We start from the raw sequence: 13,821 nt of genomic DNA, 5'->3' as shown, positions 1-13,821 counted from the left end.
TGGACTGAAATTAAATCCCATGCAAAGTGCTGAGGACAGAATGTTAGCACTACACGGAGCCGGGAGAACCGGAAGTACCCCATGTCTCATGGCCAGTCCCAGGGTCCGGAAAAGACCCCACCACAGACATGCAGCCAGCTGGTGGCAGAGCCCGTGCTGAGCCGGGTTTGTGACACCACCCGCCTGGGTCGGGAGCTCAGTTCCCACTGCAGGCTGCTCTGGACCCCGAGTCCACAGACAGGTGCATCCCACAGAAGTGCTGGCCACAGTGAGTCATGGCGTAGCCAGCGGTGATGAGGCACGAGGCACCCTCCTGCTGCAGGCAGAGTTAATCCCCAGGCTGGTGTTTCTTGGCGCCTTTCGAGGTGTATTTTAACTTCTGCAAAGTGACTAAAAATACGCTTCGGTGTGTTGGGTATGGGTGACTGTCACGGGAGGGCCAGGAAACAGACCATTCTGAAAGTTCCTCGCTGCCTCGTCCCAGCTTGAAGCTGGATCCGGGAAATTCTGCTGGGCGCCCTGGGACGACAGGCGCTCAACAGGGCAGCACGGACCTAGGAGCCCCGTGGGGCTGGGGCTGGGCCCTGGCAATGCCCCTCATCCCTGCCGGGGTGGTGCCAGCTAGGGGACAGTGCCCAGCTGTGGGGCTGCGTCCAGCTGTGAAGGAGAAACAACCATGGCTCGAAGCCCAACCCCAAGATCCCCTTTCCACTCACCAAAATTCCTTCTCCTTTCAGCCATAGCCCTGCCCAGGGAGACAATTTTAGCTCTTGACCAGAAAGGGGAGCACTCCCTTCCCAGGACCAGTAGGCCCAGAGCAGGGGAAGAGGTCAGAGTTCTGAGCCTTTCAAATGCGGGCCTCCTCTGAGAAGCTTTTCTTACTATGTGGGGTTTTCTGGGATTTTAACTCAAAGGCACTCTCTAGAGCAAGACTCTGGATAGAAACTGGGCCACCGAGGGCAGGACGATGGGGAGGACAAGAGCCCTTTCTGACCCTGTGGCCCTGGGCAAGTCTCAGTGGTCTCCTGAGAGCCTCTGACAGTATCACGGGACCATCAGCCATAGGACGTGTAAGGCCCTGACCTCCATCTCACTGGTGGAAAACTGAGGCCCAGGGAAGAGAAGGAATGTGCCCAAGGTCACGCGCCTGGTAAACAATGGGACTTGGACTAATCCCAGGTGTGCCTGCCCCTGAGGCAATGTGTCATCTGCTGCCCCATGATGCTGCTCTGAGCTCCGCTAAGACACAGCTTCTCAGCAGCCCCAGAAGGGCGAGGCTGATCTCAGCGATGGCTAAAGACCTTCCACGTTTGTGTGCGACGCCTAGACTTTTCAGAGCCTTTAACCTGAGGGTGTACACCGTGAGTCTCCCGGGAGGAGGTATGGGCTGCTGTGTCCCCATGTGTGCTTGACCACAGAACATCTTTGCAGGGCACTCTCAGAAACACCAGCTTCCCCCGGCTGGTAACAGGGAGCCCAGTCCCCTCTGCCCATCCCCCAGGGCTCAGGCCTGTCTCTTCCCTTCTCGTGGGGCACACTCACCCTCGGCAGGCTCTCAGCAATCATCCACGTGCCCTGGATACCCCACCCTCCATCTTTTAGATGTGGCCTCATCTCTACATGGCCCCCAGATCTCCCACAGTTCCCTAAACTCCATGCAATCAGAACTGAGCTCATCATCCTTCCCTTAAACCTGCTCCACCCTGGTACCACTTATCTCTTGCCCAATAGCACCGTCGTCCTCACCGTCGCGGAGCTGGACACCTGGGGCCACCAGGGACTCCTTCTCCCTCAACAACCACATCCGGGGCCTGTCTGCTTTTTCTCTTGAAAATCCCAGTGTCCCGTTGCTCACTGACTCAGCTTAACCCTCTCTGTGGCTTACCATTTTTAAACTCAACGCCACCCGCCCCAACATCCCTGTCTTTTCTCCGTGTTTCTTGCCAATAAACTTTCTGGATCACACCCATGACCCCATCACCACCTTGCACACAAGCTTTCCATGGCTCCCCACTGCCCATGGCATAAAAACATCCAAGTTCCTTAACACGATCTCCAAGACCCATCAGAACCCTTCCCGACCCACGCCAATCTCCAGCCTCAGACCCTACTGCCCGGCTCTCAAACGTACACTCCGCCACTGAAAACAGAGCTCCCTGAACTCACGGATAGGATACTTTCCGGAGCCTGGAGGCGTGACAGGAATGGGGGTTGCGTGGGCATAGTCTCTGCTCTCCCCGCAAGACAGTGCTGTTCAGGACCACGGAGAGCGTCACGGGAAGCCCCCTCCCCCTGCCCTTAGTCCTGCTCTGCCTAGGGGTCTACCCAGCTCACTCCTCCCAATTTCCCTGAAAACCCCAGCGCAGACGGTGACTTCCTCCAGGCGGCCCTCCTTGACCCACCTGGAAAGTTGTCATTTCCTCCTCTGGGCTGCTTGAGTTACCTGTGTGTGCTTCCCTCACACCAAACTCATTGTGTTGATGATGTGTGTACTCAAGTCAACTCCCCCCCCCCAGCTCCAGCTGTGAGCTGGGGGGGGCGGGGGGGCCCATACCCTGATTCATCTGCACGGCCCAGTGCAGAGGAGGTGCTCGGGAATGTTTGTTGATTGAATGAGTAAATGACATTTAGCAGGTGTACAGGATTCGCATCATAGATCTTGCTCTGAGTGACTCAGACACCCGCCAGATTCCTCTCCTGACCCCGCTGGAAAAGGCGTTTCCTCCCTGACGGACCCCGCCCTCCATTAGCGTCCACGTGCCGTTCCCCCCACCCTGCGGTTACCTTTCCCACAGGTCAGCGCCCGGCACCGGGGAGACGTCGCCCCTCTCTGCTCCTGCTGTTGCCAAGTAGGGGACTCGTCAGGGCCCCTCCACCCCCTACCCGGGCCTGCCTCCCACGTTCTGCTCGGAAAGCTCCGTCCCTGCCTCTCTCTCCTGCTCAGAACAGATGGCTCCGAGTCCTCACTAACACAGACGTCCCTGTTCTGTCATTTGAACATTTTTAACGCTTTCTAAATTATAGAAGCTTCAGCCTCCTTTGATCATGGACTCAGACCACCAGAAACAAAGAATCCCTTGAAGGACACCGAGCCCGGCTTCTTCCCGGTCCTGCCAAGAGGCTGCATCGGAGAGCGGTCGGACCCGTGGCTGCCCAAGATCATTAGAATGGACACCATCTTTGTTTGTGTTTGTTTTCCTTTCACTGCTGTTTTGTTTGGCCATTCAAAGTCCACCCCCTTCCCGGCAGCACCCTGGTTTCCTGGGCTTAACAGAGCTAGAAATCGAGGAATGGCCATCGGATCCAACTGGACGCTCTTACCCCGGGCTTTAAATCTTGAGTAGGGTGGCAAGAAAACAGGGAAAATCATCTGGCGCTTTGGGGAAGGCCCCCAATAAGACGGCCCAGGAGCCCTGACCCCCCAATCTGCATTGTTCCCATCAGTTCTGCGAGCTCCTACTATGCTTCCAGCAACTCCCGCTCTGGCCCCAGATGGCCCCTCGGTGTCTTCTGCACACAGCCCTCCAACCCTGAGAGCCACACGGGAGGAACAGACGTAGTCCCGTACCTCCCTGTGTGGGTAAAGCTTGGAGCCAGTGGCCTCCTGCCAGCTGTGTCTCTAGAGGCCGCATTCAACCCAACACTTCACATTCCCACTCAGACATGGAGGAAGGACGGGCCCTCCAGGGAGTGAAGCGGACAGAACAGTGTCTGGTGTTGCAGGGGGATAAGCCAGGGTTGGGGTGACCATCTCGAGGCCCGTGCTCCACCCTCCCAGCCTGAGGTCGGGATGGAAGAGTGGACCACCACACCCTCACATGCTCGCACATGGACGCAGAGCTGAGCACGCTGACAGACACACACCTGAGAGCCATGATGACACCCGGGAGCCGGGATGCTCGTGCTGTCCGGGATGAGCGGCGAATACACGGAGGGGGTGGGTGAGGCTTGAGGGCCCGGGCCTGCTGAGTGGTGCATTCCCCACAAAGAGGCTACACGAGCCTCAAGGCCTCTGCGGTTGCTCAGAACTGTCCTTAAGGCCAGACAGGTGTGCTCGATTGACCACGCCCTGCTCGGCCTGAGAGGCTGAGCTCTCAGGGACCCACACCTGTGGCCCCAGGGCGGCGAGGCCTGAGTGACCGCCCTGTGACACAGGAGTGGTGGGAGTGTGGGCACAGCTGCAGAGCCCGCCAGCCCAGGCGCCTGCCCGGCCCCCAGTCTTTAGATGAGAACACCCTGTAAACTCCTAGCTGGGCATTCTGTTCAGCTCAGTCCTAGCAGGCCCACCCTGTCCAGCCCAGCGACCCAAATCCCGCGATATACTGCGTCAGAAAACCCTGGGTTCAGGATTCGAGCCGTAGCCCCTCTACAGCTGAAGCCCCCGGTCCCTGCAGGTCTCTCCTGCCTCCTCTCCAGCCCCCAGAGCACACACACCTTGCAAGATCACAGAAGCCCTCTGCCCCATCCCTGTACCGCTGCCGCTGTCCTCTCCAGGGGGAGTGCCCTTCCCCCACACCCTCTCCTGCTGTTTGCCAGCTCCCCCCACCATCTGTGCAGAGGGTCCTGGGGCACAGAAGCCCTTCCTCTGCCCACAGGTGTGCTCACTTGGCCTGGTGCTTCCCTGCCCTGTGTTGGGCTGTGAGGTCCACGGGCGGGGTTGGAGTAAGAGCCACTGCCCCCCCCCCACCTGTTTCTGGAACTCGCACGAGGAGGTTTTCAATCTTCTTCCCCTGCCGCTGGACTCTGGGGTGGGGCAGGCAGAGTGGCCGTTCTGACTCTTGGAAAGCCCTCTCCCATTTTCTGGGAACTGAGCCTCTCAGGGGTGCTTTCCAGGGGCACAGGGAGGACGGTTGAGACCCTAGACGGGGCTTCTGTGGGCCCGGACCCAGCCTGTGGGAATCACACAATGGGGGCTGGAAAAGCCACATTCAAGGCCCTCTTAACACACAGCCGGACGTCTGAGCTGCAGGAAGTGGCCCAGGTCACACAGCCAGTGATGCCAAGCGGGTCTGTGGCATCCTGGCCCCCCGGCCCCAGACTGGGCGTTTCCTTCTCGGGAGAAACCAAGCGTGAGAGAAACCAAGCGTGATCGTGGGACTTACAAGTTTGGTCTTCATCCTGTTTCCGGCGCAGAGCTCCTAAAACCCTTGGAATTTCCTAAATGCTAAGAGACCTAAAGGTGCCTTTTGTTTGTTAATGAGATGGCATTTGGACCCCACCTACGGGGTGGGGGCTGGAGGCCAGAACTCCCAGTCCCACCCCCTGACCTCTGGGGACAGATGACTGGCTGGAGGTTGAATCAATCACCAAAAGCCAATGGTTTAATCAATGGTGTCTAAGTAATGAAGCGTCCATAAAAGCCAAAAAGAATAGGGTGAGCATGTGGGGGTGCTGGCGGAGTGGGGCTCCTGGAGGGGGCACGGCGGCCCTGCCCCGCCCCACTCCTAGCCCTGGGCCTCTCTTCCACCTGCTGTTCCTGAGTTGTGTCCTTTTATTATAAACCGGTGATCTAATGAGTAAATGAGTTTCCCGAGGTCTGTGAGCCGCTCTAGCTTGTTAACAGAATCTGAGGACGGGGCACGGGAGCCTCTGATTCGTAGCCGGTTGGTTAGAAGCACAGCTGAAGACGTGCACCTGTGCTTGGCCTGTCCAGTGGGTGGGGCTGGGGGCAAGCTGTCTTGTAGGACGGAACCCTTACCCCGTGGACTCTGACCTTATGTCTGGGTACACAGGGTCAGAAACGAGTGGAGGGTAGGAGAAAACTGCTTAGCGATGTGGGAACCCTGCATACACTGTAACTGGGTGCAGGTCCCTTACCAAATAGGCTTTTCCTTATAAGTTCAGGAGCAGCCGGTTCTATGAGCTCCAAGGGTCAGATTGCAGGTGGAGGGGCTGGTCAGCCTAGGGGCGGCCACTCCTGAGGCAGGGCTGGGAAGGGGGGGCAGGCATGCGCTCAGCTGGAGGGTCCACTCCTGGAGCCTGTCCGTCCAGCAGTGGGGTCAGAGAGGCAGGGACGGGGCAAGCAAGGGTCAGGAGGTGAGCAAGAGCCTGGCACCTGGGAGGCAGGCCCTGCTGGCCAGGCACCAGGGGCGGAGGAGAGAAGCTTGTGCTCACGGGGCAGAAAGGACATGCCTCCCCACGGCTGTCTGCCTGGAAGCTGCTGGTCTCCTGCCGCGCCCAGCTGCTCTGAGCCCAGCGGCAAGTGGGAGTCCCGCAGAGCCAGCCCTCCCCACGCGCTGTGCCGGGATTGGTGCATGAGCGGCGGGTGGGGGGCCGGGGTGCGAGGCCCCCAGCGTGGTTCCAGGGCAGCTGACTCGGGGTGGGATCTGACGTTCCTCCTCCGGGTGCTCGAAGCCACACCAGCACCAGAGTGGAAACCGCCCTCCGAGGCTAGCGGATGGCCCCCACCTTCGGTTCAGAGGGTGACTCGGGCAAAGGGGTGTCCTCTGCCTTCCTGACCTGCAGGGTCCAGGTGGGGAGTAGCCCTGCTCCCTGGCCCGGGCCGCCCTCCCCCCCTCCCGCCCCCACTCCCAGCAGAGATACCTGGAGGCCCTAACAGGGCTGTAAACGGCCTGAATCCACGGGCCACACTTGAATCAGGGCCCACGGCAGCCAGGCGGGGGGCCCCAGGCTGGAGCGGCCTCGTGCGGGGAGAGGCGCGGGCCCAGGCCTCCCGCAGATGGCGCTGACAGCTCAATCCCCAGCCCGGCCACGGGCCCTGCCAGCTCCCCGGCTGGGAGCGAAGCTGTGACAGGTGCAGCTCGGCCGGGGTCCCAGAGCCACAGCCAAAGGGGGACAGAGGCGCTGGTGCTGGGGGGACCGGCGGGCGTGGTGCGAGCAGGGTGAGCGGGGGCCTCAGGGGTCCTCTGCAGCGACACGGGTGCCGGAAAGCAGGGCTCGGCTCTCCGCGTCCTTGCTGTCGGGGGTCCCTGCAGGAGGAAAGAGGCTCAGCCGGCCCCAGAGGAGGCAGAAGGGCCTTGGGACCAGGCCGGGGCAAGTCTGTCAGGAAACCCTGTCACTTCTGCTTTCAGAATGAACTCCACATGCAACCCCTTCTCCCCACCTTCAAGGCCACCCCCAGGGTCAGCCCCATTGCTTCCCCTGGTGATGCAGGGCCTCCTGTGCCCCCTGCTTCCACGCTGACCCCCCCCCAGGCCGTTCTCCACACAGCAACTGCAGTGGGGCTTCTGCACTATAAATAAAACACCTTGGGGCCCGTCTGCAGGAAACGACACAGTGGCTCCGTCTCGAAGTTAAGGCCACGGTCCCTACGAGGCCCCCAGCCGCCTGCTCCGGCCTCATCCCTACCACCGTCAGCCCTGCTCCCGCTCCAGCCACACTGGCCTCTCTGCCGGGCCTCAGACACAGCAGCACGTTCTCACCTCGGGGCCTTTGAACGAGCTGTCTGCCGGGAGCCCCTTCCCCCAGATAGCGGCATGGTTCGCTGCCTCACCTCCTCCAAACCCCTGCCCCAATGTCACCTGTGCAGGGAGGACCTTTAGGGCAACCCTTTCCACGACGGCGAACTGCGCCTGTGGGTTCCCGTCCCCCCCGGCCTACTTTACGCCTCTCTTGCACGTACGCAGTCTTCGCTCTTTCTGCCTGTTTCTTGCCTGTCTCTAGCTTCTAGAGCGTCTGGGTGTTCACCCCCCTGCGTGGGGCGCGTAGCGGGGACGTGAGGACCACTTCTAAATGAGCGAGCAGACCAGCCGGCTCCGGGGCAGCCTGTGCTCCTTGCTCCTGTGGGGCTCCCCCCCGGGCCCGGCAGGGGTGTGAGGGTGGGGTACCTGTGCCAGGCTGCCGGGCCAGGGCCTGGTCCCCCTCCAGCCGCAGCGCGGTCAGCAGGAAGCAGCCGCCCCCCAGGGCGATGACGAAGGTGCAGCACAGGAAACTCTGCTGAAGGCTGAGGAAGGACTGCAGGTAGGAGTCAGGGCGGCCGGCCCTCAGGATGCCGGAGATCTGCAGGGAGAGGCTGCGTCTGCCAGGCCCGCCGGCCAGCCTGCAGGCCTTGGCACGCGCAGTTCCCCCTGCCCCACCCCACCGGGGAGCCGCCCTTACGAGTCCAGTGACGTAAGGGCTGCCGGCGTCTCCCAGGACGTGGCCCACCGTGATCTGAAGTGCCTCTGCTGTGCCCCGGCACCGGGGCAGGACCACGGACTGCAAGACATGGGAGCAGCAGGGCAGCTCGCCAAGCAAGGGCAGGCGTGGGCGCCCCCCATCCCGCCTCCTGCTCCCCCTGCCGAGGACACGCCGGGAGCTGTGGCAGGCTGGCCAAGCCAGTGGGATGGAAGGGGGTCAGCCGAGGGGTGGGGGTGCCACGGCCCGGATGAGGGCCCCCCTCCCGAGGGCTTGCTCTGGGACTGGCATGGCTGCGACACCAAAGACGGGGCATCCCAACTTAGGGCTAGGGGCGGGAGTACAGGCCAGCACGGGCGTGCATGGGTGCCCGGGCTCGGGGCGCAGAGGCCTGGGCCCTTCTCTTGGGAAGTTCAAGCCCCACTGGGCAGAGACCAAAGGCGGCCTCGCTGGAGAGGGTAGGAATTCTGCAGTCAGTCAGAGTGTCTGGGTTCCAATCCCAGACCCCCCACTCACGAGCTGTGTGACTTTAGTGTCCACATCCCCAAACAGGGCTAAGTACGGGACCTACTGGAGGGCTGTGTTCATTACCATTCTTCACGGGGACGGCAGACCGGAAGAATGCCCTATGACCCTGGGAGGCAGAACACTTCCAGACATTTCTGCCCGGCAAGGCTTCCCCACTCCGGTCCAGCCAGAGCACCCCTACTTGTCCTTCAGGACTGACCTTCCCAGAGTTCGGGTGCCTGTCCTCAGCTCCCACAGGCCCTGTGTGCACCCCAACTGAACACGCACCCCCCGCACTGGAAGGTTCCTCCTTTGTCCTCCCGCTACCCCCACAGTGTCTGGGAAACAAAGCCCCTGTCTGATTTCCCTCGAGCTCCCTGGAGCACAGCGGGGCACCGGGATCAGGGGGAGACTAGGCGAAAGTCTGCCAAGCAGACAAGTCCGGTAGAACCCAGCCAGAAGCCAGGCTGGCAGCAGGGGGAGGGGGGGTTCAAGCAGAGGCCACACAGTCCCAAGGTCCCCCAGAGCCCGATCCCCAAGACCTAGGTGTCCTGCACACAGACGACAGGCGGAGAGAGAGGGACGGGCATTCCGGGGCGGGGGTGGGGGGGACAGAGTGAGCAGAGGTGGAGGCAGGAGCCCAGCGCCTGGGAGGCACAAGACAGGCAGGTGGGACTGTGCAGCAGGAGTCCCTCCCTGGGTGACGACAGGGGGCCCGGGTCAGACACTGCGCCACTCTGTCCAGGCAGCGAGAGAAGCTGGACCTGCCCCCTCACTGGGACCTGCCAACAAGCCAGAGAAGGAGCTGAGCACGGCTTTGCACCGGCCCCTCGAGCCTCCTTCTTGCCCCATAATTACGCGATTATGCACTGCTCTTTCTGGAGGTGGGCCCTGGAGAAGTCCGTGCTGGGTGCTTGGACCCTCAGAGTCGGGTCCCTTCCATGGCCCCAGGAAGGGCTGGGCCCAGACCGGCCCCTGCTGCCAGAGGCAGGAGAGGTGGGTGCCCTACCTGCTCTGTCCTGTTGCCTCCATATAGCCCGGGGGGGTGGGCAAAGCTGGTAATTTTAGAAGTTAGAGGCTTTGGGTTCCTAAAACCGCAGGCCCACTCTGTTCTGAGACAAAGCACCTCTGTTTCTGACTGTTCTTTCTCAGAAGAGCCGGTCCCTTTATAGCCTGGGGCGTAGCCTGCGCCAACCAAGGGCCTGCAGAACGTCAGAGCGGCAACCACCAGGTACGAACTCGCTGGCAGCCTGCCTCCTGCACTCCCCACTCAGCTGGGGAGGGTGGGACCGACGGGTGGGCAGAGCAGGGAAGCACTGGGACTACTAGGGCCCAGGTAGAACAGGAGGGTGGTAGCCTCAGGGGGGCGGGGGGAAATCCGAGGAGGAGGACCCCAGAGGACAGACCTGACCAGGGGCAGCTGGTGAGTTCCACTCCCTCCTGCTGGCACTGGGCAGGCTGGCTGCAAGCCACCCTCAGGGGGGCCAGACACACAGGGGGCTTGTGAGGGAGCTGGAGACGTCATCAGTCAGGGCACGCAGGGGGCGCAGGGAGCTCAGCCTGGGGAGGCACGATCCCAGCCTTCTGGGGAGCAGGACCCTCCAAGGCCTTCCGGGCGAGGAGGGGGTGCTGGAGGTGGGTCTGGGGGGGGCCTTGGCTGTGTGGGAGCCAGACCCTCTTCCTCACTGAGATTTCGGAAGGCAGGGGCTTCTTGGGTTCAGGGAGTGAGCCTCCCATCAGAGGGTATGAATTCAAGGACAGAATGTGCCGTCAGAGCCTGCAGGGGGTTCGTGGACTGGGGAGCTGGGTCACGGTGCTAGACCAGTGTTCTCCCCGGGCGCTCTGAGGCCGTCCATACCAGGACCATTTGGGAAGTTCTGAGGAAGGACCATCCTGGACGCCCGCATACACCCACTGGACCACACTCTGAGGACAAAGAGCCTGGAAGCAGAATCTGCCTCGAGTTCCCCACACCCGGTTCCTAAGCTCACGGGGGTTCGAGAGCCCCTGGACCAGACAACTCCTGCAGTGTCTTCCCAGGGAGGGGCTGGGTTCTCCTTGTGGATCAGAGGGCCAGGAAGAACGGTGTCCCTCGCGGACTGATGGGGGGCGTGGAGCCGTCACCTCTGACCCCTCGGGAACATGCACGATGCAGGTAGCTGGCTGGGCCGCGGGGCCTCCTGCACCCCTGTGCATGCTCCCTGCCCGGATCCCACCCCGGCTACACCCCTCTCCGCGCTCCTGCCCTCCCTGCCCCTGGGGCTGCTCCTGCCTCACTGGTGGCAATGCCAGCTTCCAGGGACCCTCTGAGGCTCCAGCTACCACCCGCCCCCTCCCGCATACGGCTTCTTGCGCTCCGGGCCTCCGTCACCTCCCACGCCTGCCCCTCCATGGACACACCCCGTCCCCCACAACCTGGCCCCCACCTGCTCCTCCCAGAGCCTCCCCACTTTCTCTGTGGGACAACTGAGCTCCAAGGATGCAAGGACTGGTCCAGCACCGACCACCAAAGGGTCTAAAGGCAATGTTTCACTGAGGGGCTTCCGGAAGGGGGTAGGGGGATAGAAAGCCTTCCCGGGATGGAGAGACTCGCTGCCTCCAAGCCAGGGGGACCCCAGGGAACGCCTGGTCGGCCGGACCGCAGCTGGCACAGCCCCCTGGGCAGCTCCAGACAGCTCCCCAGAGCCGGATGGGTCAAACCACGGCTGGCTGGCCCTGTCCCCCCACCCCGCACCTGCCCCCCCGCCCCCAGCACACACACAGCTCTACAAAGGTTCTGCCAGGTTAATCATTCTTGCAAACACAGACACTGGGGGGACACAGGCGCCGTCCTCACATATCTGCGGGGCTGCCGTGTGGAAAGGGGACAGCGCTGTGGTGGGGGGAGGAAGCAGCAGGGGCGGGTTTCAGCCCCACCTGGATGCCCCAGAGGCCAGGGTGGGGGGGGCGTCTAAAAGTGGGCAACCCCAGGGAAGACGTTTGCCAGCACGTTCCCGTCTACTGAGGGCTCTCCTACAGGCCACCTGGCTCACCCTGCCAGGCCGGTTACCATCACTCCTTTTTATAGACAAGGAAACTGAGGCCCAAGGCCATTCATCGGGTCTGTGGCCAAGTCTGGGCAGGAGCCCAGGTCCTCTGTCTGGAGGGAGGGAGGAGCACAAAAGACCCACCAACCCTGCAGCTGGTACACCCCGGGAATCAAAGGGCAGCACTGTCTACACCCGCTGAGCCTGGGCCATGGGGTGGGGGGCAGAATGTCTAGGCAGGGAGTGAGCACCCCATCAATGGCAGTATTCGAGCAGGCCTCAATGGCCCTTTCAAACTCAGTTTGCGGGTTCAGGAGTCCTTTGGGAGGCAGGAGACAAGAAGGTGGAGAGCCCTGTGAGGAGCCCCGGCCGGCATCCTCGTCATTTCACACCCACAGCAACCCATGAGTATTTCACCCCACTGTCCACACGGGGAAACTGAGGCCTGGAGACACAGAGCGACTTGCCCACGTCACACGCAGCCAGGGAGTGGCAGAAGCAGGGCTGAAGTCCAGGTCTGTCTCCTGCGTCTGGGGCCAGGCCCTAGCCCTGGTCACCTCAGGACGGCTGTCAGCCCATCGCTGGGCTCCCTGGCTCCCCTATGCTCGGGGCTGGACTATGCCAGCCTTCCAGGAGGCAGGAGGAGGCCCGTGGGGGTCCCCGGGTCTGGGGTCCTGTGTTACCCACAAGGGCACAGCTCACTAGTGTTCAGAGTCCTCCCCTGACCTCTCCTAGAGGGAGGCAGGGAGGCTGGACGGACAGCGTGAGGCCCGGGGAGGGCCACGCCAGACTCTGGACGTAGCAGAGTCCCGTGGGTGGGCCAGCACTGGGCCTCCTTACAGCCTGAGCCGACCCCTTGCCTGGCAGCCTGGACCCACCAGGTTCAGTGGCGTTAACCTGAAGCCCCACATCCCTGTCCACACCCCGAGCCCAGGCCAAAGAGCCTGCTTGCTGAGAAGTGTAGTCAAGGAAGAGGGAGGGCTTGAACACGGAGCCCGGGCTCCTGTTCTGGCTCAGTGCCTTGGCATGCTGTGTGACCTCGGTCACCTGCCCTCTCTGACCCTCCATCTGCCTGTTGGCAAAATGGAGGTGATGGTCAGACGGTATGTCTGAGAGTATGAGGAAGGCCTGGTCCAAGGTAACTGTCCCAGGACAGTGGTCCCCTACCCCACGGCCTCTGAAGCCCCTCCCAGCCCTGAGCCAGCCAGACCCCAGCTCCCTCCCCTCAAGAGGCCCCAGGACCAGCGCCTACACCTACCAGCAGGATGTCAGCAACCACAGCCCAGTTGCAGGACAGAAGCAGCTCCCCCAGGGCCAGGAACACCTGTGGACAAGGACCCCAGTCACCGACCCCTCCCTGCATTGTGTCTTCCTGCCTGCAGAGAGAAAGGGGCCATTGAGATGTGTTGGGGTAGGTGAGGCCTGAACCGTTTCTTCAGTTCCAGCAGCCTCGAGGGTGGGTAGACATTCCCATCTGGGCGGGCTGGCAGCCGTGACCCAGAGGAGAGGGGCAGGCCCCCAGGCCCAGGCCTTGAGGTCCCTCCTGGGGACAAGGAGGAGGGAGCCAGGACTTCCAGGCCCCCCGCCCTGGCACCTGTGGGGCTGGCGGAACCTCGGGTGCCCTCCCCACCCCTGCCCCAGTGTCTGCTGGTGACTAGGGGCCACCGTGGACCCGTCTCGCCCAGCTCCCTCAGCCCCCTGCCTCATGCCAGGGGATTAGGACAATCCTCATTCCACTCACTCAGGAAGAGCTTAATGAAGCAGCAAGAAGGGGAAAAAGTCATTTCTCAGAGCTTCCAAGAGCTTATTGCTGGAGTGGAATTAGTCATTCCTGGAGTCACGGGGCTGTGCCCGGACAGCCTGGGCTCTGGTTCCCGAAGGCCTGCGAACACCCCGCACGGAGGAAATGAAGGAGAACCACCCACATGCCTCCCACGCACCACGCACATCCACGCGCGCCGCCATCCACGCTCTGGGCCACCTCCATGGGCGAGGGTCATGACACCCACCTCCCAGGCCCGCACACCAAGCCACTTTCTGCAGCAGCCCTCACCCCTGCCGCAGGCCCTACGCAAGGTGAGGCTGGCAGAGGGGAGTCAGAGCGAAGCCCAGGATGGGGAGGGCCTTGCGTGGAGGATGGCTCTGAGCAGAGCCCAGAAGGAGGGGCAGGACCCGGCTGGGCCCAAGGAGCCCCCAGGAGGCCAGAAGCTGG

At 62.2% G+C, this 13,821-nt stretch overlaps 1 protein-coding gene across 3 annotated transcripts in view; it reads right to left on the bottom strand.

The window, feature by feature from the left end:
* Positions 1-5,299: 5,299 nt before the first annotated feature.
* The window catches only part of SPNS3 (SPNS lysolipid transporter 3, sphingosine-1-phosphate (putative)), a 36,701-nt gene continuing 28,179 nt past the window's right edge, over positions 5,300-13,821 (bottom strand). For 2 of the 3 annotated variants that reach the window (XM_045804850.2, XM_087867482.1), the window contains exons 9-12: positions 12,868-12,933; positions 8,059-8,157; positions 7,788-7,959; positions 5,300-6,929 (exon numbers count right to left, since the gene is read on the bottom strand). In XM_045804850.2, the coding sequence (XP_045660806.2) occupies positions 6,856-6,929; positions 7,788-7,959; positions 8,059-8,157; positions 12,868-12,933 (411 nt within the window). In that variant the 3' untranslated portion in view covers positions 5,300-6,855. The remainder of the gene's footprint in view (positions 6,930-7,787; positions 7,960-8,058; positions 8,158-12,867; positions 12,934-13,821) is intronic. The other variant, XM_087867483.1, reaches the window with a different exon arrangement.

This window comes from Ursus americanus, chromosome 14, assembly GCF_024610735.1.
Source record: "Ursus americanus isolate L20-20 chromosome 14, mUrsAme1.1.p, whole genome shotgun sequence".
Taxonomy (NCBI): domain Eukaryota; kingdom Metazoa; phylum Chordata; class Mammalia; order Carnivora; family Ursidae; genus Ursus; species Ursus americanus.
Note: the sequence above shows the minus strand (reverse complement) of the source record. Positions and strands in the feature narration are given on the sequence as shown.